This window comes from Haliaeetus albicilla, chromosome 17, assembly GCF_947461875.1.
Source record: "Haliaeetus albicilla chromosome 17, bHalAlb1.1, whole genome shotgun sequence".
In the NCBI taxonomy this organism is placed as follows: Eukaryota; Metazoa; Chordata; class Aves; order Accipitriformes; family Accipitridae; genus Haliaeetus; species Haliaeetus albicilla.
The window spans coordinates 7,604,131-7,625,533 of record NC_091499.1 but is presented as its reverse complement, the minus strand read 5'-3'; the positions used below and the strand labels follow the sequence as shown (position 1 = coordinate 7,625,533).

General features: G+C 38.0%; 1 protein-coding gene across 1 annotated transcript in view; it reads right to left on the bottom strand.

Annotated features, from left to right (window-relative positions):
- MEI4 (meiotic double-stranded break formation protein 4) overlaps window positions 1-21,403 on the bottom strand; it is an 86,700-nt gene that overhangs the window by 47,325 nt on the left and 17,972 nt on the right. The window contains exons 2-4 of the mRNA XM_069804549.1: window positions 16,967-17,200; window positions 13,748-14,031; window positions 718-1,277 (exon numbers count right to left, since the gene is read on the bottom strand). Of these exons, the coding sequence (XP_069660650.1) occupies window positions 718-1,277; window positions 13,748-14,031; window positions 16,967-17,200 (1,078 nt within the window). The remainder of the gene's footprint in view (window positions 1-717; window positions 1,278-13,747; window positions 14,032-16,966; window positions 17,201-21,403) is intronic.

Sequence of the window (21,403 nt, the reverse complement as noted above, 5' to 3'; positions counted from 1 at the left end):
CAATTCCACCATCATGTCTGTTCCAAGTTACTCTAAAAGACAGAATGAAAACCAAAATTCCTAAGACATACAATGGAATTCATTACTTATGAGAAGTCTTGTGAAGACAGACTAGGGATATTTCAGTCGAATGAAGAAACTAACAAGATGATGCATGGAACAAAGCAGAATGATGAATACAGACAAAATGCAATTCAGTCCTATTTGCCGTTTGTGCCGGGGACGTGCTATTTCTGAGTTCTTCACTCATCTGGCAATTTATTTTTAAAACACAAATTTGCAAATGTCTAGAGAGTGACAGAGATCTTCTGAAGCAAACCAACCTATTTAATCTAGGTGCACAAGAAAGAATAAAAAAAATTGTATAGTCATTACTTTCTGAATATCTACAAAATATCTTCATATAGCAAGAGCAACAATGTGGTTTTGTCTCATATTTTCTATAAAAAGTTGTTTTAATCTGCCTTTTTAACAGGTTTTTTAAAGTCCTACACTCAGGAACAGACTAGAAGAACTTGCATGCCTGAGCAAGAACTTTTTAAAATGCTTTAGAGTATTTATTGTACATATCACAAAAAAGAGCAATCCCAAAAATCTCTGAGAAGTACTCTTCAAAATATAGTAAGACAAACTAATATTAAAAAAGTGCTTAAAACCAGGAGAGTATTACAGTATACTGGAATGGTGTAGTAAAGATGGAAGATGTTTTAAACTTACCCTATTGACACTGCTGTTTCTTAAAATAATCTGAATTAGGTTTTTCTCAAATTCTTCCAGCTTCTTGAAACACTTCTTCAAAACATGATTAGATAATTTAGTATCAGTTATTAAACTGATCAAAACACAAACTGCTTCAGTAAGAACATTTGAAACTGGAAATTTAGGACTGTTGTAAAAAACAGTCAGTCCATCAAGCAACTGAGACACTGAATTGCATATGGTGAAGGAATCATTCTCAAGCTGTGTGAAGTCTGCTTGAAGAATTCCTCCTTCTGACAGTTTTCTTATTTCAAGCAGATGTTGCAAAAACTGCACTGGAGCAGTCAGAGATTCCTCCTTGCCAGTACAGCAAAGATTCAATGGGGGAACTCTTTCCAACCAACGTTTAGAAGTGTTGACATTATGCTCAGATTGGTGAAAATCAGAAGCTATGCCTAAAGAGTCGAATGCATAGTCATTAGAGACATCACATCCAGAGTCTTCTAGCTGGCTTGAGTAACTCATAGGGTTTATACATTCCTGATCCAGAAGAATTTCAGCAGAGGCATCTGGTTTTCCTGAAACACAAATGTAAAAGTTACATTTACATAACACTTAAATACATACTTACGGGAAGTGTCGTATATGCTTTCTCCTTTTGCTTCCACACAAAAATCACATAATACATATGTATGCTTGCTCACCAAGAACTTCCCATGACTTGAATTTAGCTATGGAAGAAGGTGACATTTTTAAATGAAAGTCAAAACTTTCAGAAGGCAGTATCTATCTGTGAACAAGATGTTTTATGCTCATAGCAATATGAACAGTAATTTTAAGTTTAAAATTCCTGACAGTTTTCAGTTTTCACATATATAATTTAAGTGGACATCTATACTCCCATTAATTCCCAGGGAAGAAAATGCATATAAATTTCTGGCCCTCCAAACTTTTTCACTACTTTTATTCTCAAGAACTCAGACTGTTTTTATAAGACAGTAAAGGTCTGTTACTATAACTGCATCAAATAAGATCTCATCCTTTACGTGTACTCTTTCTCCCCAAGACAGGTAAGGAATTCTAACAGAGACAAAGTTGAACAGAACATTACACTTGAGTTTTTTATTATTTAACAAAGAAAAACATTCAGAATCAAAAATTTCTCCAGTCACCACCTATCTCATACCATCTTCTTTAAAGACAGAAAAACTATGTTACAGAAGGTATGCACTGCATTTACACCATTAAATTATATTTGTACACTATCGTAGACTCTCTTTCATCCTGTTTCACACATTAGATATATTTAAGTCAGTGCCTCTGGGCATAACTTAGTACTAGGTGACAACAGACTCCCTCTGCGCTACATGCTACCTATGTTAAAAGATTACACTCAAAACAAGCAAGAGACATTAGAGCAGAGAAGTGGAAGACCAACACACATAAACATCTCTGTGCCATGAGGCAAGGCTAGAACCCCATCTGACCAACTCCTGGCTGTGCCCTGCTTACTGGGGCACAGCCACAAACTGCTTCTCTCTTAAAAAACATGCATATACTGTTCATATTTTCCCCAAGGATCTAAAGCAATACCATACTCCTCTGTGTTTGTATTCTTAAATGAATAAAAAGATTTTATAGATCGTTTGGCCTGACAGGAAATAAATGTTATATTTCACGGCAAGTTAAAAAAAAAAAATTTAACACAGAAAATATCACTAGGCAGCAATCTACAGTATTCTGTACACTAAAAAAACATTACTCAAAAAAGTTTATACAGACTTCATTAAATGCACAATTTCAAATTGATTCTGACCATTACTTCAGTCTCTGAAAACATACCAGATCATCCAATGAGGGTATTACTACTGAGATCAAAACTGGAAATGTGGTTTATTTATTTATCGTTGAGTTTCATGCCTTTAACATTCAGACACACTCAAAATTGAACAGGAATTGGTACCAATCGACTCACAATGAAAGGGCTAACTGTAGGGAAATCAACCGACATTTCCAGGAGGTAGGAAAAGCAGGGCTTGTAAGGCCAGCCTAGCATTTTATATATTAACACTGTTCCCAAATGCCCTGCATACCGAGACTTTGAAAGCAAGCAAAGAAGCAAAGCACACTTCCCATGGTCTGACTAACAAAAACAGTCATCAATCTTTCATGTCTTCTCTCCCTAAGGTTTTGAGCAAAAGACATTCCAGAAGAAAAAAATTGAAAGTTTATGGTACTGTTTAAGGAAAAGAAGCCATTCTAGGGAATCCATCTACTGTGAGTTTCACTATGTGGATATTTTGCTCCTGTTCTTAATCCCATGGGGCAACACGAAAATTGCTCATGAGGATGTAATGCCAGGAGTCAAAAGAAGCAAAGCAAGAACTACGTGCAAAAAACCATATGTATGTTCACCGATTCTCTTGTCGAAGGAAAAGAAAAAAACATCAGAGGTGAAAGAAAGGAGACGGAAAGAGAGGAAAAAGGGAAGAACAGAGTAACATAGAGATACCAGTAGGAACCAAACTTCAGACTGTCCCCAAATAAAAGAGGTAGCATATTCAATGAAATTCCTACCAGTAGGAGACAATGTTACATTTATGCTCTGGTTCCTACTCACTGAGATATCAAACTCCTGTCCCGTGATGAGCTTCCAGAAAACCCGTTATAGTAAGTCCCCAATAGCAGCATATTTCCAGTTCAACGAATAATACAAAATGCTTTAAAAATGTTCAGTTATTTATATGTTCTAGTCATTTGGGGAGGAGGTGGAAGTTATCTTTTAAAAAAAAAAATAAATCACCCACCGGGAAATACTCATTATTTCCCTCAAAATATCTAGAAACAGCTTATCATTTATTTCTTGAAAGAAGGTAAACTAATCACTTTGTACTTACCTACTATTTAAATGAGAAAGCAGTCTTGATGTTCACACCGTGTGGTTACCAAGTACAAAAAAAAAACCAAACAAAAACCAAAGAGGAACAATATTAAGCCTGCCTCACACTAACAATAATCTTTAAACAGTAATTTCAAAAACATTTGACTATAAATATACAGGAACAAGAAATATGAAAATTTAGTGCACATGATAAACTAACCACAAAATTTTACAATGCCTTTATATAGGTAATGAAATATCTGGTCATGAGCAATTTTACAGCCTCTTTAAATATGCCACATCAGATTCAGGAAACATTTAAATTCTTAAGTTCCTTTAGCGCCTTACTACATTAAGATCCTGAGCTGAAAATCAGAATTACGTGCTCCCCAAACAAAGCAAGATACAGTCACAAGAACAGCCTTGGGGTGCAAAGGCTGAAGAACTGACATCCCTCTACACCTATCAACCACTGCAGAGAGTGTCTGGCCTGAAAACCAGCAGTCACTCAAGGGACAAGGGAGTGACTTGCATACTGTGTAGAGTATGTAAGCAAGGTTTGTAGGCACTTCTGTGAAGCACAAGAACTCAAATGCACATACTGCTGTGGGACCACAGAACACAGAGGCTCTTATCAGTGGAGTGAGATGCCAATCAGTCTTACGATGAGATACTGTGGAGTCTTCAAGTAGTCGTGAGGAAGCAGAGCTCTGGCAAACACCAGAGTCCACCCCATCTCCCAGATGAATTCTCTCACTTCTGAATAGCCACCTTAACACAGACACCAAGAATCAGTTCAGGGACAAGAAAGGGAGCAGGAAGAGCCAGTTGCTTCACCAGGCCAGGAAAACACCTTTTGTCTCCCAAGTGCCCTGCTGGCAGCAGTACTGTCATAAGGTTTCTCAGAGCTGTGGAGAGAAAAGGGAATGACCCAGCTCCTGGTCCTACCCAACGCAGAGTAAGAGAGGCAGCATCTGTAATATCCATGTAGCAGAAGCAGGGGCGGTGGAAGACGCTTTGTCCGACGCCTGCACTACTGGCTGCCACAGACCGGACAGTGTTAGAATGAGGAAGGCCACATGCTGTATGTAGTTCAAAATTTAAAAACTGAAGAAGGGTCCCTATCTGATGAAATTGCTGTGGAATCATAAAATGGCCTTCAAGTCTTTTGAAAAACTTAATATATCTGCAGTTACACAACCAACAGGGACTGTAGAACAGAAAATGGGCTTGAAGGTGGCAGGAGTAAGAAACAAAGTGAAGAGATGACTTGAATTCTGCAAAGAAAAAATTACTTCAGTTTCAAGCATTAGGCGGTTTATATTCTCTCACTTTGTAAGCACACACATGGATTATCACTTGAAAATCAAACCCAATGACGTTTGACACGTAAAGCTCTCTTAAAACTCAGTTACAATTGATAGGCTCAGTTCCACATCTAAAAGAAAAAAATAAAAAGACAATTAAAAATGAGACAATCTTAGAAACCCCTTTGATGATACTGCATTCTTCTTTCCAAGAAGGTGTTCAGTCAGTAACTTCTAAAAGGAAATGAAAACATATGTGAAATTATTCATATTTTTTCCTACTGTATTCACTGCTCCACTTCTGCATTTTTTGGGACTCTGTAATTCTTCATTTAGTCTTCACCGATTGGTTTGTTACAAGTGTACCTTCCATGAACAATGAATCAAGTTTATTCTCTTCTTAAAAAAAAAATCTTCTCACACTTATTAACTGTTTTCTTTACCTTTTCTTCATGTGTAAGCCTGTCCCTATTCTGCTGTTTTCATTACTAACCAAGCTGACTGGTTGAGAAAAAACAACTCACTCTCCTCCCTCATGAACTCCTATGTGTTTAGCACACCATTGTTGTCCTGATCTGGAACCAAGCCAAACTTCTCTATATATCAAAGCAAAGAAATTTTGTCTCACATATTTGAACATTTTGAAATAATAACAAAAAAATAATAAAAAGCTTCCAGGATTCTCCAAATGGAGACATTTTAGAAGCCACGTAACCCACACTTTGCTTCTGCATTTCCTTTTTTTTTTTTTATAACCAGCTTGGAAAAGAAAGCTCTTCTGCTTAAAGCTAAGGTATTTCATGCTGACATACTTTTCCCATTTAGGAATAATTTCAAGAAATGAACATAGGACTGAGTATCTAAAATTCTCAAATTAATTGTTCAATGCCAGGGTTTAAATGCTTCTCAGAAGGCTTAGAAGCATATACTTCAATTTGTTAGGGATTTTGCTTATATAAAGCATCTAAACGTTTAGAATTCACTAAGAACCGAGAAGGATTTTGAGGATATAAACATTCATTTTTAGGGGATTTCTGTAGAAGACAGCACAAATCCTTTGTAGTTCAAGTCAAATAAAGAATACTTGCAGTAAAGATATGGAAGGATCGATAATCAGGTGACGAACATACAGATTTGGGTCAGTTAATGCTCATCAAGCAGTTTTCACAACAAAAGATCTAACATATGCTTTACAATATTGACCATCTCAATGCGATGACTGAAATTTGAGTTCTAAGCTAGATAGGGGATATTTCAAGATATTAAGTGAATTAATGTTACCTATGAAGACTACCCATCTGAACTGGTAGTACTGAACTATAAGTACTATGTCTTATTAAAAATGCTTTGCATCATCAAACAGAGCTTCTCTAAGAAACAAGAAGTATCAGCCAATGCAGGCAGCAGTGATCTGGGTGCAACTGTAATGAGCTGAAGGCTGATACGAGGTGGACTCCCTAAGGAATCAGCTAGGGTGTACATTCCTAAAACCATCTCTTTTCTTGAATACAACACGGTATAAATATTTGGCTTTTTTGTTTATATATCCAGAAGCCCACAAACAAAGGTCTGCTTGAGGAACTCAAATCTAAGTTTGAGTTAGGTTAAGATTGCCCGAAGAGGTTGTGGAATCTCCATTCTTAGAGATACTCAAAAGCTGTCTGGACACGGTCCTGCACAACTAGCTTTAGGTGGCCCTGCTTGACAAGGGAGTTGGACAAGATGACCTCCAGTCGTCTCTTCCAACCTCAGCCATTCTGTGATTCTGTATTTCCACAGAAAAATTTGACTGATCCTTAGCTCCCCACAGTAGACTTATAGGCAAGAGGATCCTAATTGCCATGGCCACACTTCATAACCTGTTTTTACCATATATATTCAGTTTTCCCCAAAACTATAATTCTGTTACCCAGAAGAAAGGAAATGAATCTACACTAAATTAGGAATCCCCCTTGCTTTTATGAGCCTTATTCCTAAAAATCACTATGCATCTTATCAGGAACTTGATCTACACGGGGAATTTATAAAATAGTATATTTCTCTTGCTGGGACAACTGGGTTGTTTTTGCCTCCAAATAGGTTCCTTATACAGAAGCCTGGAAAGAAAAGGAGGCTGCTTGGGTCCCTTTGCCCCAAGTTTGTGCTTAGAACAGCTGTAGCAATGCCATCTGATAAGATAGACAGCATCTGCTTTCAAAGGGAGAAAGTTTCCACAACCAAAACAGACCTGTTATCCATGGAAGGAGCAGTACTCTGAGATTTCAATGAATCATTACACTCCAGCTGGTGCTTTTTCCAGATTGCAAATTAACTTATTTAATTATCCTGAAAAGGCCTCAGCTTTCATAAAGTTCCCCATTGTGTCACTACAATTATGGGGAACAGATTTATCTCATCATCATATTCCAAGAGCCATGTTCCCATAAATCTGTGCTAAACACATTTTAACTTCATTTTTGTCATCTCACGTATCTGTTCTCAATTCCCTGCTCCCCTCCTAAAAAAATAAAATACTTTTTAGGTTGTGAGACATTACTTGCAATGCTGGCCTACTTGCATTAGTACCACTGGTAGAAGCATAGGAGTATACTAGTACACTTAAGATGTCAAATAGTTCATTTTTGAAATACTGTCTGTCCGACACCATCAGGCCTTAGAGAAAATGCTGAGATGACACTTAGACTGGGCTGCCCTTATGTGTCTGTATGGAGACAAGGCCACCTTTTCGGGGGGGGGCAGGGGGGGAGGCACGCAGAGGGAAGGAGGAAGAATCTTTTTAGGCAGAAACATCACATTCCCTAAGCACCAGACAAAAATAATCAGATATGTTTTCCACGGCAACATCAAACTAAGTGTTGACTGCTGCCCAATGGAGAATCCTCTCACCTTGCAAGAAGGAAGCTAGAAAAAGAAAGAAGCCAAAGATACCCCTCAGAGGTTGACTATTCCTCTGTAACTGTCATTCTTTTGCATTCCTTGCTTCCTGCCAAATACCAGGAGGGAAAAAAGTGGTGACAGGACACAGCAATCTGTAACAGCAGCTCTTTCAAACATACTGACCTGAAGAAATAGCTTTTACATAAACTTACCATGATAACTTAGATATTCTAGTCTATATTCCTCTACCTTACTACCATGCCTTTGCTAAGTGCTATTCAGGGCAGCTGTAAACATTTCACACCATTTCATCTTCTTTCCGGGGAGGGAAGTAATTTCTCCTAATAGACTAATATGTTTTTATCATTATTATTCAGTCTGATTTGGACTGCTGCTGCTCCCTCCACTAACGAGGAAGATTCCTTTATGAAGCTGCAGATAACATATTCTCTGAGGAATCTGCATATGCTTTGGTCTGATCTTTCTGAATTCATCTGACTGGTTTCTCTTTGAAAATGAGCTTTAAAAAAAAAATCTATTATCAATTATGTTCTCCCACCGCTCCTTTTAATGTAAGCAGGAATAAGAAACATCACAAGTTATTTAAGTTATGGCAGAGAGTTCTGCCCTTCCAGAGGTCTGAAATCAAATTATTCAAAAAAGATTTTGACTGGCTATCACTCTTCCTGCTCTCATCAAAGCAGGACTTATCTGATCCCTTCTTTGCCCACCAAGGAAATGCTGGGGCTTTAAGCTGAGCACCCAGAGTTTCTGACTCTCCCTACTGAGCAAGAAACACCCAAGCCATGACTTACAGGGAAGTGGAAAGGAAAGAGATGGCTGAATTCTGTGGCCCAAAACAAGGCTGCTGGTAAACTGGAGTTGTGTATCATTTATAATCAGTTTTACTTCAGCTGATGAGCTGGTTGGTTCCAATTCTATATGTTTCTGCTTTTGCAACAAGTCTGACCTTCCAGCAAGAAGAAAGGAGACTGAAGTGTCTTCATTCATACTAATCTACAAAGGAAATTGCTCCCTTTTTCCACATGTACATCTAAATGCCTCAAGAAACACACCAAGTTAAGGAGTGAAGCAGGAGATAACAAATTCTTTTTGTCTCTGGCTCTTATTCCCTAAAGAGGTACAAGTTGCTTCAAATGTCTTGACACAGGAAGCAGAATTTAGTACCCTGAGAAGTCAAACACAGCCTCAGGACACAGTTAAAAATCAGACATTCACATTAATCACATTCTGACTCAGAGTTCAGCATTTCCCTAAACACACAGACAGACTATGGTAGGGTGGGCTGACAGCCATATGCTACTGTGGAGGCTAAGAACACAGGATGGGACTTCAGGGCATGGCAGATGAAGTTCTACTGTAAATTATCCATAAAAGGAAGAATAAACTAATTCAAAAAAAAAGGTGGGGGAGAATCTGTTTTGTTTATGTATTTAGTTAGTTTAATTAGAGAAGCAAGCAGTTCAGTAAATTCCTATCCACTCTATAAGAAGGGAAGAACATGAACCAAGATTGAAGGTGAAGCTAAGGAAGAGAGAACACATACTCGATACAAGTTTTGCTAAAAATTTACCCTGGATAACTGATTTGGAACCCTTCAAGAGTATCAGCCTAAAGCAACCAAGGCAATAAACATCTGTCCTCTAAATTGTCATTCCTAAAATACATGCTTGGCAAAAAAGGGTAGAGTATTGCATTTATGCCTTCTTAGGATGGAGTAACAGCTGCAGGCTTTTCAGATCTCTTTAACAGAGGCTGCCAAGAAACAATATGATTGTTGATTTGATGAGTTAAGGAATTTGTCTTAGAGGACAGGTGCTTCAATCCATGAATCTATCAATTCATCAATGCTTTGTAAGACCTTTTGTATTTTCATGTAGCTCCAAAGCAAAGTGACAACAGAATGCTCAAATATTTTATATTCTTATTTGCAGAATAACACCAACGAGTTTCCTCCTTTCTGTGAAATTTCAATCTGAATCAAAGAAAGGCAAGAAACTTTGATTAATAGGAAATTTGATTTTTTTTCTACCCATAGGCATAATTGTCAGGACAATACTGGCAAGGTGAAAAATAATGACCAGACAATTACAAAAAGATTTGCTTTTCCTCCTCGGACAGCTGACGTACAGCCAAAAGCAGCACCATGTAAAAGGAATACTAGTGTCCTTGTATTCAGAAAGACAGCTGCACATTAAGTCAAATAAGGAACTTCCAGACACAGCACAGTCAGTGAATATATACCACAACAATTTCATAAACAACACATTAAACTTTAACAACCCATACCACCAGTTTACCTGTAGCAAAGCATGCTCCTTCCCCTCAGCGAGGAACCCCAAACTTTTTTGGGGTCTCTGAGGACAAAGAACTGGTCAGGTGGGACAAAAATAATCTAGACAACATATCTTTAAAAATGGATACTTTGTTTTTTCTCCTTCATGTGCTTGTGCATCCATACTGTGTGCAACTTTATGTGGAGAAGGAAAACACACATCACAGCTTCAAAGAGCTCACAGATTTCTCACATCAGGGAAATAAAACTCCATGGGCAGTCTCTAATCATTCCTGAAGCCTCTGAAAGACCTACTATTATTATTACAAACAGCAGGTGGGAGAGGAAAGCTCTCACACTCAGAATGCAGAGCAGGGAAGATACAGCTGCAAAGTGAACCTTGGCTGAAGGACTCGAACTCTTCAGCTCTCAACAGGCAGCAGCAGACACAAGTGCAGTATCTGATCCTTGCTGCATGAGATCTTCCAGTGGTGGATTTTGTGAAACCCTGCTGTTCTTTCACCTATAGAGCTGTTAAGCAGAACACAAGAAAGCCAAAGAAAAGCTCAGGGTTTGAATTGTTTTAAAAGGTTGCATTGTTTTAAGCAGAACACCAGCTCCAAAAACAAGGCTGGAGAAACAAATGGAGGAGGAAAAGGATCCATGATATCTGTAGAATATCTGGCCCTAAGAACAAGCCCAGTTATACTTGGCCCTAAAGAGAACTCCTCTGGTGTGATATTAGGTAGTAAACTTGGGCAATATACCATCAACAACAAACCATAACAATGGCTTGATGGATCTATAGTAGCCTGCAAGTGAACAGGATGGAACACCACTTACACCACTTTTCCTCTCAACTTAGATTCAAGCTCCTTGTGCCTTCCTATCTCAGCAGCAGCTACCCTTTAGCTTCTAATCTCCATGGGCTTGAAAAATCTCAAAACTGGCACAACACACGAGAGGAAACTTTCTTCCCCCAGAGCAGAAGATGTCAGTGGTGGAGTGGCCCCTATTTCAGGTAGGCTTTGCTTCTACAACCACCCCCCTTTAAATGTCAACCACAGGTGTTCTGCTATTAATATACACCATCAACTTCATCACCAGAAGAGTGCACAGATCTCACCAACAGATATCCCGTCAGGTGTTAGTAACGATCTTTCTTTACTCAAAAGCAAGAGACTGAGCATTGTAGTCTCCAATGTAACTGTAACCATGAATGCTCACTCAGCAGTGACATCTGTCTGATGAAGAACATATTCTTTCCAAGAGAACATATGGCTCAAATCCATTATCAGAAGAATTCACATGTCATACCAAGGTTTAAGAAGGAGGGGAAAAACAAAACAAAACAGTCAAAATAAAGAAATATCACAAAAAACGGCCATCTCAAAGTTAGACTCCAAGAGCTCGAAAGTATCCTTTCAATGTTAAGGAAAACCTGTATGAAGAAATAGAAATTATGATACAGTTCAGGTCTTCCACATATTTTTGCTCTCTTACACCCCAGTGGTTAAGAGAAACTGAAGCGGAAGACTATGCCCTATTCCTCTTGGCCAGGATATGATGCAGGTGGGGCTGATGTAAGCTCCCATAGATATTTCAAATGTCAAAAGGTTTTCTGTCTAACAGGTTTATCTACAGTGTAATCATAAATATAAACAAACATTTGAAGGGAAAAGCAGCCACACGGTAATCCTTCAAATTAGTAGGGTGTTGGTTTTGTACCCTGGAGAAACTAAAGGGATATAGATACCACATACTCATCTCTACTATTTATGATCCCATTAGCTAAACATAGACTGAAATTAAAGTTTGGCTTCACTGAAAAATGAGACTTGGTCAGCTACCCAGGTTATGTTTGAACAGGCTGCTGAGACCATAAAAAAATAAAAAGAGCTATCTATGAAGAGCAGCTTACTGAAGTGATTTGGGAATCATGGGACTTTTTCTAAGCCACTCAGCCTATTGCTAGCAGAATGGAGAAGAACGTCTTTTGTGGACAATTCATCATATCCATATTAGTGAATATCGCAATGGGTCAAGTGTACCATAAATTTTAAAGTAAGCATGCCATTTCCCTGTACAGATAATGAAGAAAGCACAGAAAATTTAGTGCAGCTGCAGACATCTAAAATTAGGCAAGATTTATCACATTTTAGGCCTGTGAACAAACTTCACTGTGACTAGGGCAATGAAAATTAACATCCTTTGAAAAAAGTGGTATTTGCCAGGGACAGTTGCTTCCCTCTGCCTATCTCGCAACTAAAAGAGCTTACTTTGGCAAGTGACATACCAGTATTGCTCAGTTCAACAGCTTGGGGTAAAGAATCTTTAGGAAGTTACACTTGGAACACAGAAGTTGCAGATGAATTGATTTTTTTTCTAGCGTTTGGTACGTTCTGTGTAATCCACAATTAGAATATCCTCTCCAGACATTAGATGTTAATAAATCTCTCCTGATCATATGCATCATATGGAACCAGTTCTTTGTAACATTAAGACACCTGTTCGAAAGAGCAGCTTGAAAGTTACTTTTACTCAAATAAACTTCATGTTTGGAACAGGATGCAGAGAACAGACATACAGACAATAACTAAGTATGAATAGTCATTAATTCACTTCTCTAGAGAGAAATGTCTATTATATAAAAAAATAAAATATTACAGCTTCTAGCTAAAGTCTAATATATCTGCCCTCTCAGTTAAAGTTAGAATCCAGAAATCTTTTCACAAGTAAATAAAGAAGTTACCGTTTCAGTACAAAACCATTCCAATAAAGCCTCATCAAGTTTTCTATCAGGGAACCTTCTAAAAATCTCAAGTCATAAAGCAACTAGCTATACATTTTGATTTTAGAGATCCCCTCAACAGTGAGCTGTCTCTCTCCTTCAGCCCAGAGCATTGTGACCTCCATCTCCTGGGGGAAGTATCTCCCCAGAGCCTGGAGACATCCCCTACTGCCCGATTTCCAAGCTCATCCTGTGCCATTGATATCTCAGAGTGAGAATGACTCACTCAACATGCACAAGTCAGAGAAACAGTGCTGTTTGAGCTCATCTTTTTTTTTTTCTTTTTTTTTCTTATTCTTTAACTAACAGCTTTCCTGAATCCTACAGTATCAGACTCACAAAATTTTATTATATGTCATAATAAACATTCACAGTATCCGCAGTCTAAATACATTAACAGAAATAGCAGACATCATACAGTCCTTTGCCTGCCCAACCTTCCCGTTATACATATTAGGGATTCATGCTTTCAACACATCAGGCTGAAATTCTGAGTTTAAGCATCTTTAAAGTGGTAAAAAAATATGCAATATATCTTTAAGACATGTTCCAAATGTAAATAGGTTACATCAATATTCTTGCAAACTAGTGTCTCTGAGGTTATAGAGTAACATTTTGTATTGACAACTTGGTCTGGAATTATTCCAGATAATGATACATTCCATGATACATATTGATTCTGAAAGTTAAAAATGTAAGTTCTGAGTAAGCATCAAATTCCCAAGCTCAGTCCCATTACAAATTAATTAAGTGTTCTACTGCTTCAGAGCTTTGGGAAAAATAGAAAGCTGTACACTAAAGACTCATATCTAGGGACAAGAAATGGTGCAGGCAACATGAAAGCTGTTTGTTTCCTTGCTACTGCAACATAGTCAGAAGTTATTTCAGAAACTTACCATTTTCCAAGCAGAATCTTGGACAGATCTTGTTCAAAAGAAGTTCCTGACGTAATCGAAGAACTTCAGCTTCCAGCACCTCAACTTTTGATTTCCATCCAAAATCTTGTTCGGATACAGTTTTGGCAAGTTGCTCAGTGTATTCTTTGCAACTCTTCCCTGGTGGTTTTGAGTGGATAATTGCAAAAGCCAATGCTAGTTTTGATATTTTCAAATACCAGACCTGATTTTCTCTTCCGCCTTTGAGTTCTATTACATTAGAAAAACAGAAAACAAAAAAGTAACTTCACTATGACTCTGTTAAGGAAATTATGCACAGCATTTTCTTGGCTTTGGAAACTGTTCAACAGTGAGACCAATTATTTTATTTCTAGTGCATTCCTAAATCATCAAGGAAAAGAGTAGAAATGTAAGCATCTGTGCACAATGTGAGAATAAAACATACATGAGCTGCACTCCAGCTATAACAATAAAATTCAGGCAGTGTTTGAGAATAATTGTGGAAATAGCAAGCACTTCAAATAGGCTTATCCTAGCAAAATTTTAAATGCAAATGCTATCTCCACTAAAACAAAGATGAAAACACTAAAAAACACCAAAAAGTCCCAGTGCTCAAAAGATAAAACTCTAAGGTTGTTGTTAGTTTCTGGTTTTGGACACCTGGTATTGCTGCACTTGCAGTTCTAAATCTACATTAAGCCTCAAGCCTACAGAAAGGTCTATGAAGACAGCTTCAAAGTGATGCAAGTGGATAGTAAGATAAGTGAAGAAAATAGTTTTATCAGCTCTGTTACAAACTGTGAGGACAGGGCAAAAGGCATTACAGGAGTCAGAAAAAGAAAATATTTATCTAGATGATTGTGTCATGGGCAACAGCACAGGATCTAGGAACAGAAAAGGAAAAAAATGAAATTAAAAATAACTAATAATATCCAGCCTAATTAGCAAAATTTTTTTTTCTAATTCTACACCATTTTCATTCAGTAGTTCACTGTATTTTTTTTGACTTGAAAAAATATTCCTTCCATAATAATAATACTAATAATAAAAAACCACTTCCTACACTTTCATCCTGGTCTTGACATCTAAAAATTGTTCATAATATTATTTTTTCTTGTTATCCAAGAAAACTGTAGATTAGGCACTATAATAAGTTCTGTTGAGTATCTCTGAAGTAGTCACAGCACAGGTTTGAATAAGGTATTTTATGTCGTCCTTTCACGAGATCACCTGCTATCACTAAGCTGATTTCCTCCTTTCCTTCTCCTCAACCTTGAACAGTAAGTCATAAATCATCACATATTTATTTATCCATCAGGGGCACTTACAGAAAGACCTGCCTTTTAAATATTTATTTCGCCTTTCAAATACTTCTGAAATGCACAAACAATTCCTGTACATTCCTTACACACTGTCCATTCAGACACACCAGTCACACTTTGAAATGTACAGAGCACAAAGGATAAGACTGCAAAAATTCATTGGGACCTAGCTACCTACAGCTATGTTTTAAGCTACTGTTCTCCACTTGAAACTCTACATTCCTGCCCTGTGTCAGGGCAGAAAACACCTAGTCTAAGTCACCAGTGCACTCCTAAAGCTAATGAGAGAATAAGCCCTTAGAAACTGAACTAAACTATCTATACCCACTGCTTAAAGCAGTTATGCATTAAATAAATGGTACTTTTTGCAAAACTTATTACTTTTAAAAATCTATTTCACACAACTTTTCCAACCATATCCAAGAATTCCAGTGGAAAAGCACAATTTAATTCTCCCAGCCTCAAAGGATCAGCCCCTCTGTGGGACAACAAACTGATGTAAGACTCTTGTTTGCCTCATACATCAAAGGAAATGTTTTACAAATACAGAACCATGCAGTAATTGAACTGCCTTCAAAGCTGTGAATAAAATGAAATACATGGAACCACACTGAAAGAAGAGTAAGTAGTAACAGTAAGGTATCCAAAATCTTTGGCTTTGAACATGAAAAGTGCTCCCCAGATTATCTCGTCTTCAATAGAAGTTTCACCCGGATATCACTCAAACAGTGTCTGTCAAGCTTCATTCTTACGAAGTTCCTTTGCAGAGCAGAGCCACACATTAAGGCAGGCAGAAAGATGTGTTACAAATGGCTTTCACTGATGGTTTATCATTTTGATATCTCCAGAGTCTACTTTGCAAAAGTTTTCTGATTCACTCCCTTTTAAAAAAGGACAAATAAAGATTCGCTTTGTGCTTTATAACATGTTTTGTCAGTACTAGCATTTTCCTTTAAATTATATTCAGGGAAGTTCCAGAAGGACCAACATTCCAGTATGGGTCAGGAGATAGTATTTAATTTCAGCATTTCATGAATGTTCAGGTGCCTTTTATCATTACAGTCACCATCAATACCTTCTTCTCTATCATGCTCTGTTTATTTCTACTCACATGACATACTATTACAAAGAAAAGTCAAAGTTAGCTGTTTGACCAGTAATATTTTACCACTATATACTTTACACATCTCAGCCCACAACTCTAAATCAAGTGATTTAGAGTAAAACAAATCCCCAATAAAAATAATGTAAGTAGTAGACAAGTATTAGTTGAGACTGAATTTCTACAGGTCAAGGAAAATTATTAGTATTTTTTCACTACTTATTACCAAACTAAAGAGAGTCACTTTTCTACTGTGTTTTAAAGGGGACTACTACATTTTAAGCAGAGCAAAAACCTTAGTGCACATGCTTATAATACAATAGAGACAAGCAAAAGGTTCTTTCACCCTCAACATGCCAAAATGCTATTTCCTAAAGGAGATGCATCCCTAATAAATCACATAAACCATGGTATCTTACCTAATTTTGCTTTAAATCACAATCATCAAAATCTTAAAAGCATTCCACCTTAACACTTAGGACATACAGTTAAGTAATGAAATTTGGATTTTGAGGGACGCCTTTTTCTCTTTAACATCTTGTACAGACTCACTTCTACAGTAGTAATGCCTTACACTGAATGAGTTTAATGAAATACTCTTACTCTGGAGAAAAAGAATCACTCCTTTTCTGGAATAATTACTTGTAGAGATGCTGGTTTAAAAAGAAAAAAAAGCAGCACAGATCACAAAGTTGGTTCTCCATAGGAACAAGACAGTTTTTGGAGAAGTAATTCTGTTGGAATCTCAAAATCTCTTGTTTAAAACCAGGTAATTAATGACTAATGGTGATATACCTGCATGTATTTCCAGAAACAGTGGATTTCATGAAGATTTTACAGAGAATATACAGCTCTTTCACCTCCTTTCTATTACTGTCACTATCACCATCTCTCTTCTCTTTTCTTCTTTTATGATCATGAAAAGAGAAGTTTGCGGAAGGAAAAGCAGGAGTTGTAAGAGTTGATTCAAGTTTTTCACAGTACCCTAAAGGCATAACTGCTCTCTCAGAAACCACTGTAAAAATTCTCCTAGAAAATAACACACCGGATGACATTGTTAGAAATACGGGGATGCTGGCCAACTGTGCATTAGCAAAAATTGCACAGCAATCTGTTGCCCTCAGGAAGTGCTGCACCAAAGACCACCGAATGTGAATGCATTGTACTAAAAGCATATTGGCAGCTACAGAGTTTTATCAATAATATTTTTGCTCATATCAGCACAGAAATGACACCAATGGTTAGGCAGAAAAAAAGTTTAGAACCAAACCAGAAATTTTCCTTGATTGGGCCAACAACAGGAAAAAGTCACCAGTCTAATCCTAGCTGCTAATGTCAAAATGTGACTGTCAAGAACTGAAAGGATCAAGAATTATCCACCAAAACACATTTGGGACGCAAGTTGCTCAGTGAGAGTAACTACTTACTAACAAAGCTCACTGCGTAACTGCGTTTACTCAGTGTTAAGGAGGGAACCAGTAACCCCTTGCGAGCTCTGCTAGAAGCAGGGAGCAGCACCCTAACAACAGATACCTATGCAAGCCCCTCAATCTGCAAACTGATATGGGAAGCGCATGCAGAGGACAGGATTGGCTAACATCACTGTCAAACAGGACTGAGTCTCCCGATTTCCAGCACAAGAGAGACCTCCACCCCTCTCCAGCTTTCTAACTCTCATAGAGGGAGAGGGTACTGAGGACCCACAGCCCTGCCGAGGTCCCAGCCGTGGAAGGCTGCCGAGTAATTATTCAGCTGCTGAAATAATTACAAAAGAAGTCAACTGTCCTATACAGCTCTGTGTTAGATAACCAAGGGGAAATAAGAGGTGGTGTAAGATCCTTTGAGGACCTTAGATATAAACAGGAAACAGGATAACAGAAAGAACCAGGGTAAATCTGATTTGTAAGCACTACCCTACTCCCCCAACCTGCCAGTCCTGCTGTTTTGCAAGTGCATTTGATGCAGCAGCTCATATTACACCATTAACTACAGCAAGATACCTTTCTGGTAAGTCTCACCTTGGTTTTGACACTGTCGGCAACACGCGAGGAAGAAATAATTCCCACTAATTAGAAAAAAACCAAACCACTAGTTTCAGATGTTCACCTTTTTAGTTCGTTTTCTTGTCAGTCGGAAACTTCGTATATTTAACTCCATTCCAAAGCTCAAAAGTTTCACATTACTGCTAAAAACCCTAAACAATTCAAATCATTCATTGTTATTAAAAAACTGAAAACATCCGTTAGAGCCATGAAACTCGCATCTAAACTTAAATCATTCCTTAAAGTCATCTTAACAGGCTATAAAATCTCCTATTTCCAAAAAACCTGCAACCCCACAAAAGGGCCGTTTGTGCACCTTGTTAGTGATTCCCACTTTCATCCCCATAACATGTTGTCGAAGTCTGGAAGTTGAGGTCAAACATGTGACACCTTCAGGAAACAAAGACAATTCCCTCAGCCCACTACTGGCACAAAAGCATCCCTTCCTCCCCTAGCACTCTCTCAGCTGTCAGAAGATGCTCTTCTGCCTCTTACCTCTTCATTGCTTCTTTTTTCACTGTTAAACACACACAACTGAACAGCCTGGTCTCTGAATGCACAGCAGTTGCCCTCACTGCTGCACAAACCAGCAAATTAAGTCTCAAGAGGAAAAAAAGTACTCCTGGATGCTATATGGGTTTTTCTACCTCATGCCAGAATTGCACTAGTGTCAACAACAGGCTGAGAGGGATAACAATAATTTTCTGTCTTTAACAGAAGCGCAGGGATGATCTTTTCATTATTCCTCGCATTAGTTCACCATGTGAACTAGAGGAATCGGCCTCCCAAACGTGATTAACCTAGGAAGTGGGACAGTTAAGTCTGCAGTCAGATCAAAACGGACTGCTCCCCGACGAAAACCCCAGTGGTCTTGGTCTGAGCCTTCTCCAGCCCCTGGGCCCATGTCCATTGGTCTCTCCAACCCAGAGCTGGGCTCCTCTACCCAGAGAAACAGCAGCCTGTGCTGCACCCAGCCAACAAGGGATGAGCTACTCAGTTTGCACAGGGGAATTCTCAGCTCTAGAGCTTTTAAGAAGTCTTTCAGGGATGGTTTTGGGTAAGGGAGGTGAATAACTTTAGATAATTCACCTTTCCAAGCGCTACATACAGTTTTCTGACTGACCTTGGAAACAGGGAAGTCACAAAGCAATGGGGGGAACAGGGCTAAGTTCTACTGTGATTTAAAATTATAAGGCACCTCAAAGTAAAACCAAACCCTAAACTTGTTTGAAATAATTCAACATTTGAGTAATACTCATTTATGTCACAGGATTGCACACCTTAGGCATGATCTCTAACTTTGCCCATAAAATTCATGCCTAATAATGGAAGATACTTCTTCAAACGTCATAGACAAAATGTTGTTGCTTACAACAGGACATTTATTTGTTATTCAGATCATTATCATCTAAGGTTGAACATTTTAAAATAGAGTAAGACACAAAATAGACTGTAACTCATTTAACTTCCAGGCCATTCAAGGGCTCAGATTTCACGTTTGAAATAGATGGAACATATAAAAGGATTTGTCAGGACAGAAACAAATTGCAATTGATAGGCCAAGACAGTTGAAGTTGTTCAGCCTGGAGAAGAGAAGGCTCCAGGGAGACCTTACAGCAGCCTGCCAGTACCTAAAGGGGGGCTACAGGAAAGATGGGGAGGGACTTTTTACAAAGGCATGTAGTGATAGGACAAGTGGTAATGGTTTTAACCATTGAAAGAGGGTAGATTTAAGTTAGATATAAGGAATAAATTCTTCACTGTGAGGGTGGTGAGGCACTGGCACAGGCTGCCCAGAGAGGCTGTGGCTGCCCCATCCCTGGCAGTGTTCAAGGCCGGGTTGGATGGGGCTTGGAGCAACCTGGTCTAGTGGAAGGTGTCCCTGCCCATGGCAGGGGGTTGGAACGAGATGATCTTTAAGGTCCCTTCCAACCCAAACCATTCTAGGATTCACCATTACTACACAGCTAAAAAATCTTCAGACAGTCCTAAATAATAGTATGTAACAAACATTAAAAAAATGGTTTTCCTTCCAAATATAAGTGTGTGGTCTGTCTTTAATGGCATAAACATAATAGGAAAAACTGCTTTGTTGCCATGATTTTTACTTTAACTAGCCTGTCAATTACACGCTGCAGATAAAGTTGAAAAAATTACCCACATCTTTGTAACCTCATTCTGCATTACACAATAGCAACCAAGATATTGATCCGTTATAATGGAACACAAAATGGGTCACAAAACGATGCGAGTGCTCTAGCGGAACTGGGCTGAGCTGCAGACACATAAGGCCATAACACTGAGCACCAATAAACTTGATTTAATTGGTATGCCTAACGTAATACTGTCTTTCGTGTATATAATAAATAATGATAATGGGACAGCTGCATAATCAAGATGAACTAAAGTATGTCTTGTGTTCCAATTAAGCAGCTTTTATTGTAAAAATGTATATTAAAACAAGGCTACTCTACAGTGTCATTTTTAAATAACCTATACTCATAACACACAAAGATATGTAATATTGACATACTTGGTGAGGGAAAAACTCGGGTTTACTACCACAAGCCTAAAGAATACCTCCAGCATATTTTTTTTCCTTTCTTTTTTTAAATGGACTCAAGGTGCTAAAATTATACAGAAGTAAGTATTTAAAATACATTATGTCAAAAGCACAAGGAAATGTGATTAAATTGTAACATGATTTATTTCTTCAAACAATTGTAGCTTTATGAGATAGACCATGAAAGTCGGACACTTAGTAATTTACAATGTTTCACATGTGCTAATAATATTTAATTACATAAAGTATAAATTTACAGTTGGCATTTTGGACTGTGGAAAAGAATCCCAGTCCTTCTATACTGCCAAGTTACAACAAGAAAGCAGCTGTATCTCCTAAGTTTTACCTACTGCAATGACTGCATTAGTTCTCGAATGTAGAATTTCAAAGCAGAGTGCCTTTTTTTGAAGTCATGAACAGTTTAGAGGATTATACAGGGATTACTTTGCATCTCTTCTCTTCCCATGCTAAAATATATCAGCTAAAATATCACCATACTTCTCTCTTTTAATTTCACATTTTCAGTCTTCACCTGAATAGTTCCATTTCCACAAGTTTATAAATCTGCAAGATCAGTATCTTTCAGTGAACGAGTTTCCTTCAAGTAAGTTACCACAAAGCATCTGT